Source organism: Podarcis gaigeae (assembly GCF_964106915.1).
Source record: "Podarcis gaigeae genome assembly, chromosome: 1".
NCBI lineage: Eukaryota > Metazoa > Chordata > Lepidosauria > Squamata > Lacertidae > Podarcis > Podarcis gaigeae.
The window spans coordinates 105,920,609-105,946,662 of NC_139678.1; the positions used below are offsets into that span (position 1 = coordinate 105,920,609).

General features: G+C 41.9%; 1 protein-coding gene across 2 annotated transcripts; it reads left to right on the forward strand.

Moving 5' to 3' along the window:
• Positions 1–26,054, forward strand: UPP2 (uridine phosphorylase 2). 2 transcript variants are annotated; one of them, XM_083714093.1, is made up of 8 exons: positions 1–858; positions 953–1,058; positions 8,036–8,153; positions 10,518–10,676; positions 16,190–16,304; positions 17,725–17,934; positions 22,155–22,301; positions 24,811–26,054. In XM_083714093.1, exons 2-8 carry the CDS (start codon positions 1,006–1,008, stop codon positions 24,978–24,980), a joined length of 972 nt encoding a protein of 323 aa, XP_083570219.1. In that variant the 5' UTR covers positions 1–858; positions 953–1,005; the 3' UTR covers positions 24,981–26,054. The 2 variants fall into 2 exon arrangements, with proteins under 2 accessions (XP_083570219.1, XP_083570218.1); XM_083714092.1 differs by having other exon boundaries at positions 1–1,058.

Consider the following 26,054-nt stretch of genomic DNA (forward strand, 5'->3'; position numbering starts at 1 on the left):
TAAAGTGGATTAAAGCAATATGGCTCTCTTGCACACACACACACAAAACACTTCCAAAATAAAAGCTGACTTCTGGCAAAAAGGAAAATGATGCGAAAATGCATTAGAAAGTGTGGGGAAGCGTGACTTATTTTACATCTGAGTAAGAAAATATTTTACTCTGATATGGGAAAGTGAATTACACCCATATAATTGTATGACTGTCCAAAGGCAAATCTGAAATTATAGGTGTTATTGAAAATCATTGGGAAGTGTTGTTCTGATTCAACATAAAATCTCAGAAGCAATATAGTATTCTTCAACCTTCTCTTGATCTTTGGCTCTTTTTTTGTGTGCAATCCTCAAATCAGCAGTGACTGAAAGTTCATGTGGAGGCCTTGGTTTTGTTTACGCACAAGAAATGGAAACCAACGTGAGTTAAAATCTAACTCAATGTTTGTATAAAGCTCGGATGTTTAGCCACTGATGCTTGCTCAGTTAAGCCCACCTAATGTACCTTTTAAACCTTGTTTGTCACATCTACGTTATATATTTTTCTCACGTGGAACATGCTCACGTTTTAAGAAAAAACAGGCCGAACCATTCAGGGTGCCTTCTGCAGGGATGGCTGCCAAACTGTAGATGTGGGGCTCTGGCCAAGGAGAATTGGACATCAGTAGCAGAAGGTTAACCAGTCCTGGCCTGTTTGTCTTGCTAAGCCTGGTAACGCAAGTCCAGGGAAAGTCCAGGGAAAGTGCCACACCTTCAAAAGCAGCCAATCTGAGGCTATGGGCAATCCAGGCATAACTTGCAGCTGGAAGAGACAAGCTATTTTACACCTGGTGCATCAGAGAACAAACAGTGACCGGGACCATTCCTGTAAATCATTTGGAAGTAACAGATAACAATATATCATTCATATATCTCAGATAGCTGCTGCAAATACTTTGTGTGCTATCTTGTGTTTTCACAGGATAGTCTTTCCTTTGTGTCTGCTTCGGAGTTGTCCTGGGAAAATTGGAAACTATGACATTTCTTTTAGCTGGAGCCAGCAAGACTGAAATGAACAGTTACAATGGGTAAGGAATTTACACACCCAGTTCCTAAATAATTTCCCCAGGTTTGTCTGTCTGTGTGAGATACCAGTGTATCATGACTGTAAACAGGCAAAGTGTTGTGTTTTGCTGTATTGTGTAGATCCAGTCCTTCCACAGCTCTTACGAGCTACTCCATACAGATTATTCAGACTCATGGGGCATTCTTTAAGTGAACAGTTATATTGTGCAATGACTTTTAGCTGTGCAATGTAATTCCCCCCCCCCTCCCCAGGTGCCCCCTAAATCTGCTACAGAGAATGGGAAGGGGGGCAATGGAACAAATTTAGTAGGTCTATGGAGGGAATGGTATAAAAGGATGGGAAAGTTACATTGTACAGCTAAAGGCTGGTGCGCTTGTGTAACCATTTAGTTGAATACCAGTCATTTTTTTAAAAAATAATTGTTCTGATGCATTAGATTTTGTTTTGATAACTAAACATGGACTTGCATTCCTATGTAGTCAGCCCTTTCCATTTGCAATTATGATTGGAGAAAGGATGCAATCAAAAGCTCTTGTGTCTTTTGAATATCATTTTAATTTAAATGTAGATTGAAACACAGGCTTTAATCAAGGTGACGGGGCAAAAAAATATTACAATAATTATAAAAGAGGAGGTCCAAACTAGGTTCAGTCTAATAAACAAAACATGTGAATGTGCTTGCCTTTGCTAAGTTCAGCAGGAAGCAATGATTTTAGGAGGAAGGCCTGAAGCAATAATTAGCAATTCATGAATGGGTAGAATGATCTATTGATTGATTTGCTATCACAAATTGAAAGATTGAAACTATGGGGTTTAAATTAAACTTTAAATGGATCCTACCCTGTGCAAAGCCTGCCGTACTGAAAATATTACTCAACCAACAAACATTCCTTGTTTCAAACAACGGATGTGATCCAGTAATGTACCTACCTAATCCACATTTGCTTTCGGGTTTTTGAAGTTGCATTTCCTTAAGTAGCTCTTCAAACTGAGACACCTAAATTAGTTTTGATTGGGTACTTACTTTTTTGGCAATTATTTTTACCCCAAATTTCTTCCATGAGGGAATCTCAAGATAACCCTCAAGAATCGTATGCATATTCCAGCTCCTCTGTAAAATCCTCTTCTAGAAACCAGGGGGGCACTGAGAAAGGGACAAATTGTTTAAAGTGCATGTGTTGTTGCTTCAGTGTGCACGTAACATATCTGTGCATTGGGTGCCATGGGCCCAAGCCTGAGACTAGACAGGTACTCTTCTTGTTGAGCTTTAGGCACATGATTAAGGGGCTTGTCCACACTGGATCATGACAACCTCCCCATCCCAGACCTTCCAAGTGTCCCTATTTTCCAGGGGCATCCCTGATTTTGAGAAGCCGTCCCAGTTTCTGATTTGATCCCGGAATGTCCCACTTTTCCTTAGGATGTCCCTATTTCCATTGGAGAAATGTTGGACAGTGTGGAGTTATCTGACCCACAAGCCATCTGAAGGGAATCCTGTATAGGGAAGTTGTTGTTTGTGATGTTTAATGTTTAATTATTATTTTATATCTGTTGGAACCTGCTCAGAATAGCTGAGGCAACCCAGTAAGATGTGTGGGGTATAAATAGTAAAATTATCATTATGGAATGGGACGTCCCTATTTTCATTGGAGAAATGTTGGAGGGTATGCCATCCCAATGTTGTCCTGGACCTTTCCCCCTTAAATGCAAGGTTTCTCAATCCAGGCCAAGGATTGAAAACCCCCACATTTAAAGAGGGAAAGATCTGGGACAATACTGGAATGGGGAGAATGTCGTGGAGATGCCCTGGTTTTAATGCGGGGTCAGACCAGTGCAAATCCACATTTTGTTCTACCATGGACCAGCCTTAACACTTTTTTGTTCCATCAGGCATTTTAAGATAGCGTTTGGTTTTATGATTAATTTTTATTGTTTCATTTGTGGTATGGTTTATTTTAATGCACACTGCTTAGAAATGCCATTGATTAAGTAATCTATAAATGTCTTCAATAAAGCACGTGGACAACAACAAAAAAACCCTCCTTGTGCTCTTTTGCCAGGGAGAATAATGTTCTTTACCTACCAATTCTTCAAATACAACCTCAAATCTACTTCCTGTATTAAAATGTTGTAATATTAAATTTGTTCATGATCTGGCCAAAGTAAAGAACATAAATTTAAGTGGAAGAGGTTTAAACACATGTTTTAACTCTCTGAAATCAATAGGATGTGAAAGTGGTTAAAACCTTGCTGGATAGTGACAAATCAGTTGCTTGGTTGAAAGGAAGCTGATTAATTAAACTACAAATCTTAAACTAATTGGCAGCCCTAATATAATATATGCATCTTTTAGAATTTAGAGTAATGCAGTGGAGATAACCTTAAGTATTTGGGTCTCAGTCCAACACATTTATGCACCTTGGCTTGTGTTATTCACTTTAGAGTAATTTATACTTTTGATTATCCTAAAGCTGTGAGCTAACTAAGATTGCAATCTCATATACACACTTACCTGGGAGTAGGTTTCACTGATCTTAATGAGACTTATGTCCAAGTAGAAATATATAGGATTGTGCATAAGTCCCTCCCATCATTATACTCTGCAATGTCAGGTTTACTATTTCAAGATTGATTCTTGGCACTACAACAGCAAATGAAAGATAAACACAACCTTAAAATGCTTAAAAGGACCCTGTGGAAATAAATTTGCAAAAATGGAGCTGGGTGAGGAGAGCCAAAAACATGTGAAATAAGCAGTGTTCAATGAGCTCCAGTACGTACTACAAGCATTACAAAATTTGGCCAGATTAGAACAGGCATAGGCAAACTCTGGCCCTCCAGATGTTTGGGACTACAATTCCCATCATCCCTGACCCAAATGGTCCTGTTAGCTAGGGATGATGGGAATTGTAGTCCCAAACATCTGGAGGGCTGGAGTTTGCCTATGCCTGGATTAGAATGTAAGAGAAACTCTGCAGGATCTGAACTTTCGAACTCAGCATCCCCTCTCCCAATGTGACCAACCTCTGGGAAACCCACCAACAAGTCATGGGGAGGGCGGTAGCAAGAAGTGACTCAACCAGTGGGCTACAGCCACAACACTAGCTCCATACCAGCTGCTGCTTTCTGGGAAAGTGTGTCCGTGCCTCCGTGCACAGCTCCAACTTCCCTGCTACCTCATCTCTGCCCCCCGCTGGCAAGTGGCAGCAACACTGCTGCTAGAAAGCTAGAATTGTGACTCCACTCCTCCAGGCTGGTATTCAGAGATATAGGGACTCTGTCAATGAAGTTGGCATATAGTCAGCATGATTTGTAACCACTGATAGCCTATGTAAATTTGTCTGGCCCCCTTTTAAAGCTATCTAAATTGGTGGATATCACTTCACCTTGCAGTAGCAAGTTCCAGAGCTTAACTACACTCTGTATTAAAAAGGAAGTGCTTGATTCTGCTTCTGCTGAATCACCTATCATTCAGCTTCCTTGTAGGACCCCCAGGACTCTAGTATTATGAGAGATGAAGGGAGCGGGAAAGCTTATTTCTATTTCCACCACACCATATCTAGTTCTATAAACCTCTGTCATGGCCTCCTTCCCTCAGATTTTGCACTTGCTTGCTTTGGACCCCACTTGCCATTTTTGGAAACAAGTGGTGCAACAGTAGATATGCAAAGTCCGCCTGCTGAATTATTTGGAAACAAGAAGCTTGTGGGGGGAAGGCAGCTGCAGAAGGACCCAAGAGAGGCAGCAGAAAGTTCTGGCAGCAAAATAGTGACAGGTGCTGGCATGGCAGCCAAACCAGAATGAATCACAAGGGCCAGAAGGGCTGGGAGGGAAAGGCTGGTGTTTGTGGGTGGATTTAGGGTCAACAGTACAAATGCCTCTTGAACAAACGGACTATGGAAACAATGGAATCCCAGCTAACAATCTTTTACCTCCTACTTTGCCATTCACTGGTGTGTTTTCAGCCTATTTGTTTCCTGTTGTCTGATACCACTTGGTTTGTTTTATGCGATCAGCTTCCTTCTGTCAGTTCCAACAGAATATTTTCCTTTTTGTGTAAGCTCCTCAAAGCAAGGACCTGCTGCTTGTACTCTGTATGGCACCATGCACACTGAGAGTGGTATACACATATGGATAAATAAATGAATAAACAAATAAATCTTATTTGACCTGTCACCAAGGTTCTATCCTCCTTTTCTTGCCATTCTCATTATTATGACAGTAAAACTCCATCCCTTCTGTTTTTATTCTCTCTGGATCCATCACCTCTCTCCTTTCTGTTTCTCCCTTCTTCCCGTTTCCTAGCCTATGCTCACATGTGCACCCTCTCTCAAACACCAAGCAATGACACCTTTCTCCTTCCACCTTCTCAGCCAAATATTCACCCCATTTCTCCTTTTCCAAAACATCTGCACCTTCCATTCCAGTTCTGCTTTCCCAGACAGCTTACCGTATTTTTCACTCTATAAGACGCACCAGACCACAAGCCGCACCTAGTTTTTGGAGGAGGAAAACAAGAAAAAAAATATTCTGAATCTCAGAAGCCAGAACAGCAAGAGGGATTGCTGCACAGTGAAAGCAGCAATCCCTCTTGCTGTTCTGGCTTCTGGGATAGCTGCGCAGCCTGCACTCGCTCCATAAGACGCACACACATTTCCCCTTACTTTTTAGGAGGGAAAAAGTGAGTCTTATAGAGCAAAAAATACGGTATTTCCCTGGGGCTGGATTGAAAATTCCCCAGCCTTTCAAGAGGCCACATTACAATGGCGGGTAGGGCAAAAATGGTTGAGGCAAAACACCCACCCTCAAAAAAATAAAATGCACCCCACCCCTTGTACCAGACACATATCACTCTCTCCCTGTCCCACACATATATACACACACACACACCAGGCAAGGAAGCAGGCAGGCAGGCTCACACACATAATTGGCATTTCCACTTTTCTCCACTCCAGCACTGAGGTGTGGGTGGTTGGAAATATGCCTCTGCCTGATCTTTAGAGGCTTTCTAAAAAGGCAGAGGGATTTTACCTCCCCAGCTCAGTGCTAAGCACCACAGTTCTGAGATCAGAGACAAACCTCTGTCTCTTCAGAAAGAACAGGCAGAGAGCTTACCTCTTATGTTAGCACTTATCTTAATGCCGTGGTGTTTAGATTGGAGATAAGCGATCCCTTTAACTACCTTACGATGTAAGGTGGTTGTCGGCAGGTAGACATGGTTTGCCCAAAACAGCCTGTGGACCAAATGGGGAAGCCTGGCAGGCTTAAATAGGCTGTCCTACTCCCAAGTAAGCATACTCAGGATTAGATGCACATGTAATGAATAGCTCAAATGCCACAGTATGCAAATGTTTTGAGAGTGGGAATCGGAACTGGCTTGATCACATAAGAAACCCAAATATTTCCTTAAGACAATAATATCTTTAGGATTGCCAGTGAAACAGCAGGAGGTCCAAAAGGGGGCACCCCAAGGACCTTTCATGCCAACACCCTCTGCAATATGATTAAGATCCCAAAGGTGCAAATAACTTTCCATCCAGCCATTTGAGGCAAGTCCTGGTGTTATTAGGAGCAATTAATCTGACAAGGGCGTCCGTATATTTAAAGGTCAAGTGAAAGCCTCATTTCAGTGAACAGATTAATCCAGTGATGTGCTGCTCACTTGAAGAGCTCTCCTCCACTGTGATAGCTAATCCATGACTGCCATTTTTTTTTAAAAAAAACCCCAAGCTATTCATTTGCAGTTGCCACTAAATATTATATATAGCTCAACAGAACCATATGCAGAGAAAGTATGCCATTGGATCCAAGTTGCTGGCTGACAACAGCAGAGGAGGACTTCCATGCTCAGCTTGTGGGCTTGTTTGGCCAGATGTGAGAAATAGGATACAGAGCCATGGTCTGATCCAGCAGGGCTCTTCTTGGTTTCTTACGAGATAATTTTGGAATACTGCAGGAAAGACACTGTCACAGAGAACTTCAATTTTATGGAATTAAGGAAATCAAAGGCAAGGCGTTAAGAAGGCTAGGCGGGTGACCCAGACACCCCAGATCTCCCTCTCTGCCAATGAAGCAGGAAGTCCAGCCATGGAGTCACATGCAGCAAAGTTGTCCTGTTAGCACAAGGGCTTCTGCTTACACAATGGAACTTGCTCTTTCTCACTGGTTGCAGCTTTTAGTGAATGAACTCTCAGTAGTGCAACATCATTACATGTGTTATACAGTACTAGGTGCTACAAGGGAAAAGGAAGATAGGGACAAGTGTTTTTAGCAGCCTCCATAAATCCTCCATATTATGTAGTTCTGGCCAGATACTTTCATATAATAGGAACTTCTTTATAATAGGGGCTCTATTTTCAGAAAACAGTTGAAACTATTGGATACTATCCAACAGAATAGTTCCCCTTATTTTCCTCTCCCTATAATTCTCCCCCCACTCCCCGACCGCCGCTATGCCTCCCCAAATCTGCTCCAAAGGGTTGCGGAGAAACCCAGAACTGAAATTAAACTTGGAAAAATGAGAAACCAAGAGAAATAAAAAATAACAGATCCACCCATCCTTAGTCACAAAGGGTTCTATGGCAGCCACACAACTTCATTCCAGAGGGCAATCACGGTAGCAACACAATTTATCTGGGAGTGTACGTGTAGGGTGAAATCATATTTTCTGAAGTACGAAGTATAGTGTTGGAAAACACTGAGAATTAGAACCTTTAGGGAAGAGGTCTGCAGTCAGCATACCAAACGGAGAACAAATGCACATTTTCTGTACAAAAAATCAATCATCTGGAAAGAGCCTGGCTTAGACCCAAGTCCTCTTTCTTTCTCTTCGGGCCTCAGCATTATTAATATATAACGAGGCAATCTAACAACTTGCATGAAATTTAAGGTGGTTGTATCTTATTTCACAGTTTCCTCTTTTGTGCTTCTTTCATTGGAGTGTTTTTTTCCTCTCTCTCTCTCTTTTTTCCTCCCTAGGAATGGACTTGTTTATGTTATGAACCCTCACTTGGATTTAATGGATGAAGATATCCTTTATCACTTAGACTTAGGGACCAAAACGCACAATCTGCCAGCCATGTTTGGCGACACGAAGGTAAAAAATAATAATAACACAGCTGCAGCATTTCTAAACATCTTTCATTCCTGCTGCTACTTCTCTTCCACGTCTTTTGCAGTTTCCTTTTATCATAGTGGCTTCCTAGTTCTAGCTACAGAGATGACTTAAAGGTCCCACAGGAACAGAGTCAGTGCCATTCTGCAAAGCAACTCAGAAAGTCCGCTGCAGCTACGGTTATGGGCAATTACCCTTTCCTTCTCAGTAAAATAAGTAGACTGGGGAAACTAAACCTGTTTCTGGTATGATGAGCTAAATTCTTCCCTGGGGTAGTTACACAGACTCCAGTTCAGAAACAATTCATTGAGGAATTTGGCTCGTCATTTTATCATTTCAAAGTTCGTGCAATTTATTACGAGGAAGGGAAAGGGTGTTGCTGTAGCATCTCAGCTGCAAAAGCTCTTAAGAGCTGTGCTGGAAAAGAGCAACCTTTATCAAGAAGTGCATTTGCTCACATGCAGAGTTCCTGCAAGCAGGACTTGGGGTTTAAATTCAGAAGTGATGAATTCACAAATAAAGGGAAGAGTTAGAACAAAGAAGGCTGCCTTCTGCCAAATCCAATATCTGTCCATCTAGCCCAGTATTCTCTACTCTGACTGCCAGCAGCTCTCCTGGGCCTCTGGTACAGGATATTTTATAACACATGCTGCTTAATTTTATTTTTTAATAGAGATGCTGGGGATTGAATGCAGAACCTTCCTCATGGGCAGCAAGTGCTCTTCGTCTAAGCTATGGTTCTCTTTGCATATTGGTTGCTATGAAAATTAAAGGTGAACTCTGCAAGGCTGCTCATTAGCCAAATTCTAATTGGAAGTTTGCCCCTCAGAACTGACTGCCCCAGTAGTCGGGAGTGGGCAAAAAATACAAAAAAATTCATTCCATTTATCTTTGGAACTGTGAAGCCAATGTTAAGCACTTTAAATCCCGCTGATTTCACAGGGAGAGTTAAGACATGCTGAAATGTTGTATTTCACTTTGGCCACAGCATGCCTTAGTTAGTTTCAGCTTTAACCAAAACACTGGCATCAAACTGCAAAACTCTTTCTAACATTTAGAGCAAAATACAAAGCTGAAGTAACTCGGGAACCTTGTAACTAAGGAGGTGAGCCTTTTCTTTATTGGACATGATTCTCTGGGGTACCTACAGTGAGTTGCACTAAGCACTTGGGATTCTTAATACTGTGTATGATTAGTGTGCATTTATGAATTAAGTCATTTGTGAATCAGGCATTTAATTTCTGAGCCCTGTGGAAAAGATGGCTGTTACATTCACTGCCTTTTTCAGATTCAGAAGCGGATTTTATTTCTATTTTATTTTAAATGTGGTTCCGTATTTTTGCTCACATTTGTAGTTCCTGGTGTTATTTCTATAATTCTGTCCAATTCTTGTCGTTTTAGTTGATGCTGTTGAATAAGCAATTAGACCACATGCTATTTCAGCATCTGGTTCTACTTTGTTTTCAGAAGAAACAAGTACTAACAGTTTATATTCAGTGCCCAGATTAAAAGGACAGTCAGCCGGATTTACTTTTAGCTGAAAGTTACGGTCGCTTCGTATGAGGTATTTGGCTGGGACAAGCCTCAATTACAAAATGTATATGGTATATTAAACACCAGATAGGAAATACCAAGACATGGGTTTTGGTGATAATTCTTGTGTGTCCCATTCCCCCCCCCTTTATCCCTTTAAAATACAGGGAAAAATTCATGGACACTAGACATTTATGGCAGACCCAGGTATATGAAAGTTTTAAAAAAAATCTTACACCTGCCTCTCCTCTCTCTTTCTGGTCACCATCTGATAGAACCAGAAACATGACACAACGCCGTCATTCCCATGCTCCCATTTCATTGGCTACCACTTGCAGAGGCAGGGAAATGTGAAGGGTGATAATGTCAGGTCACACATTTTGATGTACCGGCTGCTCCTAGACAAAGAAGAGAAAGAGGAGGAGCTGATACTGCTTTCAGTGTTGTATTTCACTTTGGCCACAGCATGCCTTAGTTTCAGCTTTAACCAAAACACTGGCACCAAAGAACCATGCATCTCATAACATCATCCACCTCATTTCATGACAAATAAATAAGGACAGAGGAAACTGAACAACTTGTTCTCCTAAAATAAAATATGCCGGCATATTTTAAATCCGCAAGATTTCCTGTGATAACCAAGATAAAACCCACTTCTTTGCATGCAGTCTTGCATAAATGGGCCAGGCAGTCTACGTATTTACCCTTCTTTTCCAGGCGTACCCCACTTTGGCTATAAAATCGTATCTTATCGCCAGCGCATGCCAAGTCTCTGTTGTTGCTATGGCTGATAATCTGATGATTTATTTCCAGTTTGTCTGCGTGGGTGGGAGCCCCAACAGAATGAAAGCTTTTGCTCAGTTCATGCATAAAGAACTTGGACTCGAAGGAGATGGCAAAGACATAAAAGATATTTGTGCCGGGACGGACCGATACTGCATGTACAAAGTCGGGCCAGTGCTCTCCATCAGTGTAAGTATGTTACAGGGCACCCAAAACACTTCCATTAGCGGCACAGCAGTAACTGATGACTTTAGCACATTGTTCACATCTCTTATTTAATATTTAATGTGGATCTAGCAGTTGCGAGAGGCACTGCAATGAAAGGCTTTATAATCAAGGGACTTCGCAAGAAGCCAAACTACAACTGCTACGGCAAGAGGAACAGCTTTTCAGGAATCACCCTTATTACACTTGCCCAGCCAGTGACTTAGCCTTGACTGGCAGGCAGTTCTTTGACGAGCAAGAGGCTCTTTCCGTCTTTATGCTTTCCACTATTTCTACCGGCTCTGCCAAGAACGCCTGAGGCCACATCCTGCAATCTCTGTACAACCCTTGAGTGTTAAACCAGAAATATGGGAAGCTGAACAAAGTGGTTACCTTGAAAATGCAGAGTCTCTGCTTCACAAGCTTGCAGATCAGCTCCTGGTATGTGGATTGCACAGCCCATGCTGGTCCTTGAATGGTCACTGTTTGCAGTATGAAGGAGGAATGGGGTGAAGTCGCAGGCGCATATGTGATGGCAAGGTTGGATGTGCTCTAGAGCAGGGGAAGCCAACAAGGTGCCCTTCAGATGTTTTGGACCCCATCATTCCTGACTATTTGCCATGCCGGCTGAGGTGGATAGGAAATAGTACAACAACATTTGCATGGTACCATGTCGGCTACCCCTGCACTAGAGATTCATGCATGCTTCTTCAAAGCCAGTAAATGGATAAGCCCTGAGATGCAGGCAGAAAACCAGGAATGAGCAAAAATGGCCTCTCAAAGTTTTCCGTGCTAGTTGTGGGCAGCCAAACTGTGTGTGTGTGTGTGGTGCGGGTAACCTAGGAAGGGGAGAGGTGAACTTCTTCTTCTAAGACCTCTTCTAAGAAATTTTGGTTCACTTAATGTTGAATGGAACTTGATGAGCTATAAGAATGAGACTTGGAAAGGGTATGGGCCCAAGCCTATTGCTTTCTTCAGTAATGTTAGCGTAGTATTAAATACGAAATGCTGTTTCACCCAGCATTCATGAATAGAAGAACTGAGGCACCCATTTCACCAAAACGTCTGCAAGGAAATTCTCCACTAGTTTAGTAGGAGCTCAAAGACCACAAAACAAAAACAAATCTGCACAGGAGGATTGGGGAGAAAGCCAGAACAGATTGTGGAGGGGCACCAACCCTAAGGTTTATATTCAACTAAGTCTTACTCAGAGTAGACCCACTGAAATCAACGAACTTGTGTTAGTCAAGTCTTTTAACTTCAATGGGTCTACTCTCAGTATGACTGTCATGCTTATTTACTATATGCTGGATTTGTCACTGCCATCATACTACATTTGCAGTGTAGGCATGTAAACCCTAGTCCCTATGAAACCTCCCAAAATGTAAGGTAACCATTTGTCCTTCCAGATAAAAATATGCAGAAGTAGTTGTCTAATCCCTTTAAAAGCTGTCTGAGGTAGTGGCATTCAGCACATCCTGTAAAAGCAAATCCTATAACTTTACTATGTACTGTGTGAAGAAATACTGTACCTCCTGTTGTCTGACCTGTACTTTCCACCTCAATTCACTGTATCACCCTGGGTGCTAATGTTATTTGGGGGGGGGGGATTCTCTCTAACCCCTTTCCCCACCCCACAACCCACTATCATATCTGCCCTTATTCACCATTGTGTTCAGTGAGGTGTACTCTCTAGTAAATGCGCTTAAAATTTCAATCATCATGTCCCCGTAAAATAGGTCAGAATCCAAGGCCCAATATTGTTAAACTGAGTCACCCAAATTACCCGTTTCTTGAAATTCTAGCAAATTTCTCATTTCTGAGAGGGTACGTTCCATTTTATAACTAATTTAGCAGCAATATCTCTTTCATTCCCTTCAGACACTTCTCGAGCAGTTATTTCCAATCCGATCTTTCTGGCATTCGAAAACGCTACATGTTTTAAACTTTAATATGCTGAGTGAAAAATTGCTGTGGCTTGTTCTTGCTGTTTCTATAAATTATTTCCCTGTTCTTTGGATACATGGAATGTAACAGATGTACAGGCCTGCCTAGGAAATTCCCTACCTACATCTTTGCTAGACAAGTGAGACTTAAGATTAATAGGCTGGGAGCACAAAATTCACTTCCCATGCAAGTCAAAGGGGGTGTTTTTGTTGTGGCATTGAACAGAAGCTGGATCAGTTTCAATGACTATGATTTATCCTACCCTTCTGTCTGAATCATGTTGTATGTCTTGGGATGCCACCGCATATTGACTTTGAAAGGCCCTTGTGCTACCTTATTAACAGAGGAAGCAGACATTTTTGTTAAGGTCAGCAGTCTTTAAGGTGAAGTCTTAGGGTCACTTCCTGTGGAACGCAGGTGGTGGTATTTGGAGGAAAACGCTGTGCCAAGCATATACGTGCCCCGGGTTGCAATCCACAAGTGACTTGGGATGTCAGAAGCTTGCAGTGAAACCAACTTGAGAATGTCACTTAAGTTATGTACAGGTCAACCAGATTTTATAGCTCTGGGAAATACAGTTTACTGACTTAGGCTATGTACACGAGTGGCTGAAAATGCAGCAAGGTTGCCCACCCACCCCATGCTGTGTTTCAGGTTGCATTTGCACTTGCTGTACACACCACTGTACACACCGCAAATGCAAATGTACATGGTACATTACCTGGTTTGTTTCTCTGTGCCGGTAACCCCCAGTGAAGCTGCCTGTGCATGTGCTGCCATCTTTGCATGTGCAATGGTTGTCAGAACTGTGCACACCTCAGCTTTACCGCGGCTTGCATTTTCAAATCAGATGCAACCTGGTTTGAGGCGTGTTTCTCAAGAAACTGCAGGATACGTTAGGCTAACAGCGGTGGGAGTGCACTGGAGAGGAGAAAACAGTAATGCTTATGCAGGCAATGTATACACACTTGCCCCCTGCACTCATTTAGATGTGCCATAGCTCCTACTGGCACCTATTGTAACAGAGGTGGGGAGCCTCCCCCTGCCTGCAGATACTGATGAGGAAAACCCATCATTCCTGACCTCTTGCCATGCTGGCTGGGATTGGTGGGGTCCATATTTCCCACTCTTGCACTGCAACACTCTCCATCATCTACTCTGCACATAGCACACTTCAGCTTTTTCCTAAGGAACAGCCTTTGAACCAGAGCTGAGGGGAAGGAAAAGCTCCTCAGGAAAAGCTGAGGGGAAGGAAAAGGACTCAGGAGAGCTTCGGTTGCAACTGAGTGGCCCGACAAATCACAGTGTCCCAAGAACAGAAGCAGCACAAAAGTGTGTGCAGGTGGGCAAGGGAATGGTAAAAGCAAGGCTCCCAGAAAGCTTCTTTGGCACCTTGGTTTTTTGTGAGTGCAGGATTGCACCATTAAGACTGTGAGCTGGCAGGCAGGCAGGCAGGCAGATCCTGGTTTAAATCTTGCCTTGGGCTCATGTTGTGACTTTCCACAATCCACTTTGCTTTCCACCTCAGCTCCTCATCTGCAATACTGGGGAAATAATACTGACCTATGTTGCAAAAACTATTAAATAATCCATGGGAAATGTGCTGAACATTTTAATCTATGCACACACACTCTCTCTTAATTATTGGTAGTAATCTAAGCAAGGTTACTATGTTTACATGAGGAGATCTGTCCCACTGAAAGATACAATTATGCAGAACCCTTACAAAACGATTAATTTGCAGCAGAGCAACTCAGTGGTAAGGCAACTGTTTTGCATGCACAGAGTCCCAAGTTCAGTCACTGGCATCTCAGCATCAGGCTGAAAAAGCGTAGGTTCCAAATTGTGGGGAGCCATTTCCTGTCAGGCTCACTGGAAGGACAGATCGTGAAGCTGAGGCTCCAATACTTTGGCCACCTCATGAGAAAAGAAGACTCCCTGGAAAAGACCCTGATGTTGGGAAAGATGGAGGGCACAAGGAGAAGGGGACGACAAAGGACGAGATGGTTGGACAGTGTTCTTGAAGCTACAAACATGAGTCTGACCAAACTGCAGGAGGCAGTGGAAGACAGGAGTGCCTGGCGTGCTCTGGTCCATGGGGTCACAAAGAGTTGGACACGACTAAACGACTAAACAACAACAACAACAATTTCCTCTCAGTGTAGATAATACTAAGCTAGACAGACCAGCAGACTGACTCAGTACAAGGCAGCTTCCTATCTTCCTATGACAATGGGACAAAAAGAGCCAGAGCTTTTGATGGATTTGCAAGCAAACTTCAGATTTGCACCATGTTAATTTGAATTAAGACTGATGGGATACATCCATACGATACAAATTCTAAGTTGTGCAGTGTTGCTGTTTGATGGTTTGAAAAAGCACTATGTGATTTAGTTTATAAAACCAAAAACTGTCGGAATCAGCACATTTCAGAGCCAATGCAAAGTGACATTCGAGTGCAGTGCAGAATCCGCTTGTAAGCAAGCATGAAACATTTAAGGCCCATCCAAACAAACATAAACACATTTCAGTAATGTTTCAGTAATGTGAGAATTGTGTTTAGCTCTGAAAATGAGACTTCAATGTGCTTTACTTTGGTTAGTTTTTGCCTCCAGCCCCCCCCCCCCGCCGCATTTCCTTTAGAAATAAGATAACCCTGTGTGGGTATTATTCCTGTTTCAGTGTCTAGTTAATGGAATGTATTGGAAAGCTATATTTAGTTATTGCAGTGTTTTGCACTCACAAGTCATTTTGGGTTATATCCAATTTTGATGCAGCAGGAAGAATCTACTGTGGAAGTGGGGGCGGGGAAAGCAGTTTGTGTCCATTCCTCCTCTTCCCTACAGACCCCAGTGCTCCCCCAAAATCTCACCACCACCCCCTGAAATGATTTGGGGGTGCTGGGAACTACAGAAGGAAAGGGAACTGGCAAAAATTGCTTCCCTTTGTTTGTTAGTAGATGACTCCCACAAGATCACCAGCGCTAGGACACTCAGGACACTGAGATCCAGTGCCGAGGGCCTTCTGGTGGTTCCCTCATTGCGAGAAGTGAGGTTACAGGGAACCAGACAGAGGGCCTTCTCGGTAGTGGCGCCCACCCTGTGGAACGCCCTCACTTCAGATGTGAAGGAAATAAACAGCTATCTTCTCTTCAAAAGACATCTGAAGGCAGCCCTGTTTAGGGAAGTTTTTAATATTTAATGCTGTATTGTTTTAATGCTGATTGGAAGCCGCCCAGAGTGGCTGGGAAAACTCAGCCAGATGGGCGGGGTATAAATATATTATTATTATTATTATTATTATTATTATTATTATTATTATTATTTATATTATTAGAATGGCCAACTGGATGCTAGCCATTGCTGTCAATGGGGGATAGCAAAGTTAAATGCCCTTTCCCTTGGCTGGATCACTCCCCACATATCCACTGGCATAGGCTTCTGTTGTGCACCAGTACTTTTATGCTTAAGGTTATTATTTTGATTTTTTTTTCAAATCAGTTTGGCTTAGAATGTATAAAGTTATATTGCTTCTTTTTTTTTTCTTAACAGCATGGGATGGGTGTTCCATCCATTTCTATCATGCTTCATGAGCTAATCAAATTGCTACACCATGCAAAATGCCGTGATGTTACCATTATACGCATCGGTACTTCAGGGGGATTAGGTGAGCAAAGAATTTTGCTGCTACCAGGCACAGGAGATGGAAATGAAATACATCTCAAGAAAAGGTCATGTCTTTATGAGATTTTTGTACTTTAAAAAAAAAATCAAGTCAACAAATATCAACCTGCTAAGATATATAAAAGATCACAAATATGTATTTTTCTAATGTGGCATCAGCTTGAAAACACAGGACTTGATGTTCTTTTTAAAGTCATTTGGATTTGATTTCCCCCTAACTGACCCAAATACTAACGCATATGAGTGACTGATAAAAACACACACACACCATGTTATCCATATTGTGAAAATGCTTTATTCCAATGACCCAAAAAAAACCATTCCCCAAAATTTAGACTCCTGCTTTTTTAGAATAAGGATTTTCCATAGAATTAAGAGGCAAATACTGTAAGAATCTTAATGAGGAAAGAAAGTCTCATTGCAAACATCGAATGATACACTCCCTCTTGAAATGAGTTTGTACTGTGAACATAGCTGACCGGACAATTCAGTCCAGGTACAAAGTAACTGACAGTCCTTTCACCCACTGAAAGTTATCTGAATGAGATCCAGAATTATATGTCACTTTTAAAGACCTGATAGATGACAATCACTGTCGTGGCCCAGAATGCCCTATATACACTTGATAACTGGGGTGGTACACATGAGTAACATTTTGAGTAAATGGCTGTGTGTATGCCATACATTTAAAGTGTACACACAAACACCCAGCAAAGAATCCTTGGAACTGTAGTTTGTTAAGGATGCGAGGCAGCAACTACAGTTCTCAGAATTCTTTGAGCAGAAGCAAGGGAAAACAAGTAGTATAAAAAGTAAAGGGACCCCTGACCATTAGGTCCAGTCGCGACTGACTCTGGGGCTGCGGTGCTCATCTCGCTTTATTGACCGAGGGAGCCGGCGTACGGCTTCCGGGTCATGTGGCCAGCACGACGAAGCCACTTCTGGTGAACCAGAGCAGCGCACAGAAATGCCGTTTACCTTCCCACCGGAGCAGTACCTATTTATCTACTTGCACTTTGTGATTTCAAACTGCTAGGTTGGCAGGAGCAGGGACCAAGCAACGGGAGCTCACCCCGTTGCAGGGATTCGAACCGCCGACCTTGGGATCAGCAAGTCCTACACTCTGTGGTTTAACCCACAGCGCCACCCGCGTCCCTTAACAAGTAGTATAGGTGTGTTTTAAGTGTAAGGTGTGGATGTATCCAATTCCACCTCTATGAAAATTCCATCACTTCCCTCCCACATGGCATGTAACCTCCTGCCAGTCTATTTCTTGCATAAACTTAGCTGACTAGCCAAATGTTTTGTTATGTTCATGATCACCGAGATCAAGCTTTCTATAATGTATAATTGTGGACTTATTTAATGCAGACTTTTAACTTTATCCCCATTTCTGTTTTCAGGGATTGAGCCTGGCTCTGTTGTAATAACAGACACGGCTGTTGATTCATTTTTTAAGCCGCAGTTTGAGCAGGTGATATTGGACAATGTGGTAACGCGAAGCACGGAACTTGATCGAGACCTTGCTGAGGAACTACTTGAATGCAGCAGACAGATTAAGGATTTCCCATCCCTCATTGGCCATACAATGTGCACTGATGATTTTTATGAGGGTGAGTGGGAACTGCTTTATATACTTAATGACTCATTCTTTTAATCCCAAACTTAAAAGTTGGAGGTTAGGATATGAAAACATTATACAGGTCATGACACGGCTTTGCCAGGTTTTGTCTAGTGCTGTCTACGGGCTTATGGTTACTTTTATCCTTGTGTCTTTTAGATATCTTAAAGAGCAACTCTATACATGCGTACTCAGAAGGAAATCTCATTGCACCCAATGGGACTTACTTCTAGGATAAGATAAGAGCCTTAAATGTTGTAAAACAAACAGAAATAAACAACAGTGCAGTCCTAAAGACATTTGGGACAGAAGCAATTTCCATTGAATTCAACAGTTAGGCATGGGATTGCTTCCACTGACTGCAATCCTATGTACACTTACCTGAAAATAAGCTTCACTGAACACACTTGGATTTACAGAGCAATTCCATGCATGGCGCTGTGGGTTAAAGCCTCAGCGCCTAGGACTTGCCGATCGAAAGGTCGGCGGTTTGAATCCCTGCGGCGGGGTGCGCTCCCGCTGCTCGGTCCCAGCGCCTGCCAACCTAGCAGTTCGAAAGCACCTCCGGGTGCAAGTAGATAAATAGGGACCGCTTTCTAGCGGGAAGGTAAACGGCGTTTCCGTGTGCGGCTCTGGCTCTGGCCAGAGCAGCGATGTCACGCTGGCCACGTGACCCGGAAGTGTCTCCGGACAGCGCTGGCCCCTGGCCTCTTGAGTGAGATGGGCGCACAACCCCAGAGTCTGTCAAGACTGGCCCGTACGGGCAGGGGTACCTTTACCTTTACCTTTAACTTTCTTTACCTACTTTCCTTACCCACTAGAATAAACTGTAGTAATTTTTCCTTAATTTTTAAGGATTAATGAAATATAATTTCATTACCTTTGAGAACATTTGAGAGGAGCATTCTGCTTCTCCTGTTTTTACAGAATATTTCTTGAAAGAATTGTTTTGAAGGAAAATGAGGCAACAGTTATCTTTAATTCTTCTATGGTTACTTATTACTTTAGATGTGTCATAATGGGGTGAAATCAAATTCAACCACGAACATTTATCAGATAAATAAATGAATACTGAATTTTTCACCATATCTGGAGGTAGCTGTTTGAACAAGTGCCCACAGACTGTATATTTTTTGGTTGCTACATAATGTGGGGTCTCATCTGCAAGTGAAAAGAGATCTAAAGGGAAAGTATTAAATAGTTGTTAAAAGGAGTTTAAGGTGACGAACATGGCTTTCTCCATCCTCACTTAATCTTCATTAACAACCCTGTGAGATAGGTTAGGCTGAGAAGCAGGGACTGGCCCAAGATCACCCAGCAGGCTTCATGGATGAGTGGAAAATTGAATTCTGGTTTCCCAATTCCTAGACTGACACTCTGACCACTACACCACAGTGGGTCTAAAGTGCCAAGCATATTAGAATCAAGTTTTTAAGTTTTCAGTAATATAGCATACTTTCCAAACAATAGCCTGGTTCTCATTTCATATTAAACCATGGTCCACTTGCTGCCCACCATGGACAAAATAAGCCAGTCTGGCTTGTTGAGTCATCCAAACCTGGCCTTGTTTGCTTTGCCCCAAGCAACCCAACAAGCAATAACCAAGGTCTGTTCTTGGTTCGTTGTTCATAGTTTGAAGAAAACAGCAAGCCAACCCCCTTAAAGAAAATCAGCTGAGGTCTTTCAGCATGTGTCTCCCCACCATCAGGGGTGATGCTGATATCCATAGGGCAGAGGTCTTTTCAGCTGTGGCCTCCCAAAGGAAGCTCACCTGACCATGACACTCCCCATCCTCCTGTAGACACCGGGGGGGGGGGACCCTCTTGTTTTTTATATGGTAAAGTTTTTGGCTGCTGCTGCTGTTTTTTTTGGTTTTTTTTTGCTGTTTTACATTGTGGTTTTCTCATAACGTATATTCTTTTTCTTAATCTTTCTTTTTTTAAATCTCTCTCTCACCACACACACACCATGACAGTGAATCCAACTTCCCATTTCTTCCTGAGAAAAATCTAAGGTTCCCTTGATAACAATTGCCCATCCATCCCTCATCCTCAACAACTTGTACAAATTCATTGTCATTCTGTAAGAAACGACCATATCGTATTAAACAGTTAAAGTAAAATAGTCCCTTGTCAATAATCATAACATCATGTTAGCAGCTGGATTACACTCTAGTTACTTCCTGTGACAGGATTATAGCTTCCAAAATTACAGAAGAAAAATGTCAAGAAGTGTGGCATTTATGTAAATAACCATTAGCGCCTCTGTGCTACCTTAGAACCTTTTCTTTGGAGGCAATTAAATGCTGTTTGCAAAGTGGATGAAACAGAATAAATGGAGAATTAATAATCTGAGGCCTATTTATAAACTGTTGGATCTGTTTGCAAGCACAGCCATCTGTGGTTTTGCTCAAGGCCACATTTTATCAAAGCCATTTCAGAGGATTAATGCAGAAATGAAAACACAATGAAATGGTTTGCCCAGGTTTAGTACAAGATGAAGGTATGTGCTTGGCATATTCAAAAATATTACTTACAATTAAAATAAGCACAGTTTATTATGCTTCTCATTAACAAGAAGCCTAATTAGATAGTGTGCTGTTGGTGGGATCACCCAGTCAGAGTCTGTTTTAAACATTAAATGGCGGGGGGGGGGCATTGTTGTTGGTGGCACCAGGAGGGAGGCTTATGTGAAAAATCACCTGCCCCACATAGAAATTAGCAATTGGGGGGGGGGGCAGAATCTCCCACAACATGGCTGCTACGAAAGCCACTATTGCAATATGTAGCCAGGCCCTTAGATTCCAGCTTCTACTTAAAACAATAATTGGCAATGCAATCTTATGGATAGCTACACAGAACTAAGACCTACTGAGTTCCATGGGGGCATACTCCCAAGAAAATGTGTAGAGTACAAAAGAGGCAATTGTCGTGCTATTACAATACTTCCATTAAACTTGACCCTACTGGCCATGCTGGCGGGATCTGACAGGAGCTGAGGTCCAAAAACATCTGGAGGGCCACAGATTCCAAATTCCTCACATATAGGAACGAAGCAGAATGAGATCCCTTGCACTATACTTCATTTTTATGAAGAACTAAGATTTGGTGGCACTAATTAAAGAAGCTACTTCCCAGAGCATTAAATACTTCTTTCCATACATATGTAAACATTTTATGCTATTTGAGCTTAAAACTTTGCATTTCAATGCAGATGTTCCCACCTTCCCTACACCATAGCTTGGTGTTGTATTTTCCTCACTATAGGATTAAAAAGGAGCAGGAGATTGGGGGCATATAATGCAAGGGCACGCAGTGCACCACCTCCTGGCTCAATAAGTGTGAAAATACATGCTGCTCCAGTTAGGAATGTTAAAAGTCATGCTGGCAAACATTACCAAATTAAACCACCTGCTAGCCGTACATACTAGCTAAGTGGCACATACCTCTCAGATCAGGTGGGTGGCTATACAACCACCCAATTTCTGCCTCCCCCACCCGTGAAATGTCAGCCAATAAATAGTTCACGGCCTTAAAGCAGAACAGTGGTAAAACAAATAGAGATTGTGTTTTGTGGGCACCCCAGCATTCTCCTTCCTCATGTCTGAGATTCTTGCAGCAGAAAGTCCAAATTTGCCACTATGGGTTGCATCCAACACTGCGCAAACAAGCTCCATTCAGACAGCGGGACTTCCCCCTCTCTCCCTGCATGCCCCTAAAATTTGCTCTGGAGGGTCCCCATCCCTCTGGTGTAGGTTTTGAGGGTGTCCAGGGGAGAGGAGAGGGAAGCTCCAGTTCACAAGCGGAAGTCTGTTGCATGAGTGGAACAACAGCGTTGGATACGCTATTGTCTTCTAGTGTACCAGTGCTACTGTTGTTTCATTACTGTTTTGTGCTGCTTTCCTCTGCATGGGATAACAGAGCGCATTATCCTTAATTTATTGAATCTTCGCCATAGTAATACAATGTTTTCAGACTCTGCATTTTTATATGCCTCTTTTGCGCTGTTTTGTTGGAATGATAAAAAATACATGGCAGATAAGGTATTAATATTTGAACGTGCACGCTATTAAAATAAAAAATTCCTGAGGTTTTCGTTTAAGCAGGTTGGCAAATTGGGTTTTCTGAAGAAAGCATTCTTTGAGACTGCAAGTCAACTCTGCCAACACATGGAAGTATAAAATACTTACATTTCCTTTTCTTTCCTTCTAAGGTCAGGGACGATTAGATGGAGCGTTGTGTTCCTTCTCCCGTGAAAAAAAGCTGGAGTACTTAAAAAGAGCTTACAATGCTGGAGTTAGAAACATCGAAATGGAGTCTACTGTATTTGCTGCTATGTGTAGGCTTTGTGGCCTTAAAGGTAAGACAGAGTGTAGATCTGGCTTTAAATTTGTTTTCCTCCTTTGCTGATGCTTCCTCCTTGCAACCCTCTTCTCTGAGAAGCACAAAGCGCTTTTCACTGCACTCTGACTGTCCACCATCTTTAGCTAAAGTGAATAATTAAGGCCCTGTCTTCACTGACACAGTATACTTGTGTCTGATTGAGGGATGGAAGCATCGGTCATTTTGAGTTCTCTCCGTTTCTCATTTTCTAATCTTAAATTCAGTTCTCCACATTTTGCACCAATTTCCAATTTTTTAAAAAAAATCCTCAAGAAAATTCACCAGCATAATAAACACATTTTTGTGTATGCAGTTTTGGCTGACATACACATTTTTCCTACATAGAAAGCATTGTTTAATGTTATTTTCACTAATATCTTCCTTATCATTCATCCTCCCCAATAATATACAAACCATTTGTAAACATTTTATAGAGAATTGCATCACAGAACTTGGAATAACAGGATGGCTGTGTTTCTGTGTGCATATTATTTCAGAAAACACAAATTTGATAGATTTGACTTGGAATGTGTACTAAGGTAAATTTCTTTGCCATACGACATCTGAATGATACCATTTCTTGCTGAAAATGGAGGTTCATATGACTGAATGCTCCTTCTCTTCCCCCCTCAAAAATTATCTGTACACTAAATCACAAAATTTTGTTCTTATTTTATTGTCAGGGAGAAAATTAGGCTAGAATTGCTTCCCTCAAGCTCTTAGCACCCTCAGGCAGCTGTTGAGACCTCAGTTCAAATAAGCAGCTGCATCACAGCAACTGAACTCATAAATCCTCTTCCCTTTTCTGGAATCTGATCCATAGACTCAAGGACTAATACAACCCAAATACTGAGAATTTATTCAAAACCATCATTTCCCCAAAGGGAAAGTCTGGTCCTGGCTATTCAGATTTTATAAATCGATTATATGAGATTGATTGGGATGCATTGTACCCAAGGGGGAGTGGATTAATGATGTTAAGAAAAACCAAAACATTTCAAGCCAGCTTGTGAAAATTTTCTAAGACTTTCATGTCAGAGTGTGTGTGTGTGTTGTTTCATTTTATAGTGGCTGCAAAGGTCACTGAGTTCCTGCTGACATTCTGGGGGTTGCATTCACTGTTTTTATTCAAGCTATTTTTAAAAGCTGAAGATATAAAGATCCACTGGTCAGAGCTTACATTTGAACTACTAACAAGAGCATTTCAGGAAGAATTTCTTTGTGCTATGCATTCCCTTCCATACCTCTCTTGGAGGCATAACCCTTGTTGGATTTTTATTATGGGGTTTTCTTATGTGTCTGTATTAGGGCAACCAAAGAAAATAGGTTTATAATCGTTTACAGGTCACATTGATGACCTCTACCAATTATAACTGAACTGCAGCTATGAAGACTGCCAGTTTCTTTAAGAGTAGTGGCATGGTAAGGAATGCCATATAAGGGTGCAGTTTTTGCATTACAGTCAATAGCTAGGGTGGCAATGTGTGCAACTTTGCAGAGGACCATCTTCTATTTGAAGGATTTAATTTAAAGATGAACAGCAATAAGAAGGGAGAGCAGGGACCTTGGTGCTACCCGTCATCAGTTAGCAAACATGGAATGCAGAACAGTAATTTTTTTTAATTAGCTCTAAATTTCCATTGATGACGTAAATTAGCATATGCAAATCTGTCTTTTTAAAAAAGATGCACCCCCTCCCCCTCCACTGATTTTCCACAGTAACTCCCCTCACCAAGAAAAACAGCACCTTATGGGAGCAACTTTTACCTACCCTCACTGATTTATTTCAGTGTGCTTAAGAACTGGAAGGTCCAATCTCAGAGAGAGAGATGAATGCTCCATCAATAACTAAGTTTGCCTTGAAGATTTTTTTTAAAAAAAATCATTTGGCAATGTTTGAAAAGCCCAAATGGTTAAACCCTCTTTCCTGTTGGTCCTCCATTCATTTTCCTAGAAGTAAAAAAAATGCCTTATGCTTGGGAAGGGGTTAACGGGCACCGGAAAGCCCCTTTCACACGAGAGGATCTCATGGTTTCTGCAAGGAAATATAGTCAGCTGAGAAATGATGCTCTGAACAGCATTTGCAGTACATGGGCACAGAAAGGATTGGGGGGGGAGGCCTTTTGTTAAAGAGTGGCAGAACCTCAGTCAGCTATGTATTTTTATTGAGGGGCAGTTGCCCCTCTCTGCCCCCCCCCCCCCGGCGATGCCCATGGCCACATGGAGCAACTTGTCTGTTAAAGAGACCTTTGTTGCCAACTGTTACCCGCTCCTCCTTTCTCAAGTTAAAGCTTTTCCTTTTCCTTCTGGGAGATGTAGGGAGGCTAGTAGCAAGGACAGGTTGGTTGTAAATAAACGGGCTGCAAACAAATAAAATTAGATTCCAGTCACCATCTCTGAGAAGATTGTGTTTGGTCTATGTATCTGATATAAAAAAACAAGCCTGAACCTCTTGTTTTCTCTTCTCCGGTTCACTTGGCTTCTAGCTGCAGTCGTCTGTGTGACTCTGCTTAATCGGCTTGAAGGAGACCAAATCACAGCACCTCACGAAGTTCTTCTGGATTACCAGCAACGACCTCAGCAGCTGATTTCATTGTTCATCAGAAAATGCCTTGGATTATGGAACCCTAATGGATTATCAGAAGATGTCATCTAGAACAGATGCGAAATGGGATATTCACTCACTCACTCACTCACTCACTCACACACACACACACAAATTGTCTTTTAAGTCTCAACGTCTAGACCAGCCTGCTGCCCTCCATATATTTTTGAACTACAACTCCCATCATTCCTTGGCCAAGCTGGCTGGAACTGATAGGAGTCCAAGAATATTTGGAGGGCCACAAATCAGTCTTCTCTGCTATAATCTAATGACAAGCCTTCAATCCAAAAGTCATCAGGAAGTTCCTTTTCATCGCACAAATATTTGAACGGAGCTCTCTCATGCCATGCATCTGGCAATGCTTTGCCCATGGGTGTTAGCTAAAGCAGCCAGTGAAAGGTATCTTTAGTTATCATTAAGGGCTGTTTATAATAGCGAGCCAAGCTAACTCTTGTACCTCAGAGATTACTTCCCAATTGGCTCAAAAGCGAATCTACTGCTCTTGCATGTTACTGTTGTTCAGCACACCTGTGAAGAAAGGCTAGAATATTATCCTACAACACAGTGGGGTAACATTTCATTTTAGACATCTGTCAGAAATTGATCAAACAGCCTGGAAATGTTTAGACAGAACATGTCAATGTATAGCAGCTCCACAGCAGCACATAAAAATGTTCCTGGTTGATTATACTGTGATCCTAGCTGAATATGTAACACTTTAATGTTGATTTCTACCTGAGCGTTTCAGTAAATACCAGGTGATGAGCTCCATGATAACAGAGGAACCCAAAAAATGGAAGGGAAAGGAGGCATTACATTACAAATTCAGAAAATATTATCAGAAATTACTACCGACAAGTACTGTATTCATATTTGCTTGCTTATCTGAATTCACATGAGGAATTGTCTTCTTTTTCTAAATGTAAAAAGTGTACCTTGCGCCGGCTTAGGAGTCCAATTCTTTCCATAACCTATTTGCTTTTTAAACTGCTGTGTGCAATTGCATTTGAGATTGTGCTGGTTTGTAATAAGCTTAAGTTATTTATATACTTCATTGTTTAATATATCACATTACATCTGTTTAACACTTCTGCAAAATTGGTTAATAAAGACTTTAAAAGAGAA

What these genes read in the sequence shown, in the direction of transcription:
- UPP2 (XM_083714092.1), top strand. Translation starts at nt 1,006, where the DNA reads ATGACATTTCTTTTAGCTGGAGCCAGCAAGACTGAAATGAACAGTTAC. An exon ending in CGGTACTTCAGGGGGATTAG is followed by an intron (nt 16,305 to 17,724) that starts GTGAGCAAAGAA and finishes TTCTGTTTTCAG; the next exon opens with GGATTGAGCCTGGCTCTGTT. An exon ending in TAGGCTTTGTGGCCTTAAAG is followed by an intron (nt 22,302 to 24,810) that starts GTAAGACAGAGT and finishes CTTGGCTTCTAG; the next exon opens with CTGCAGTCGTCTGTGTGACT.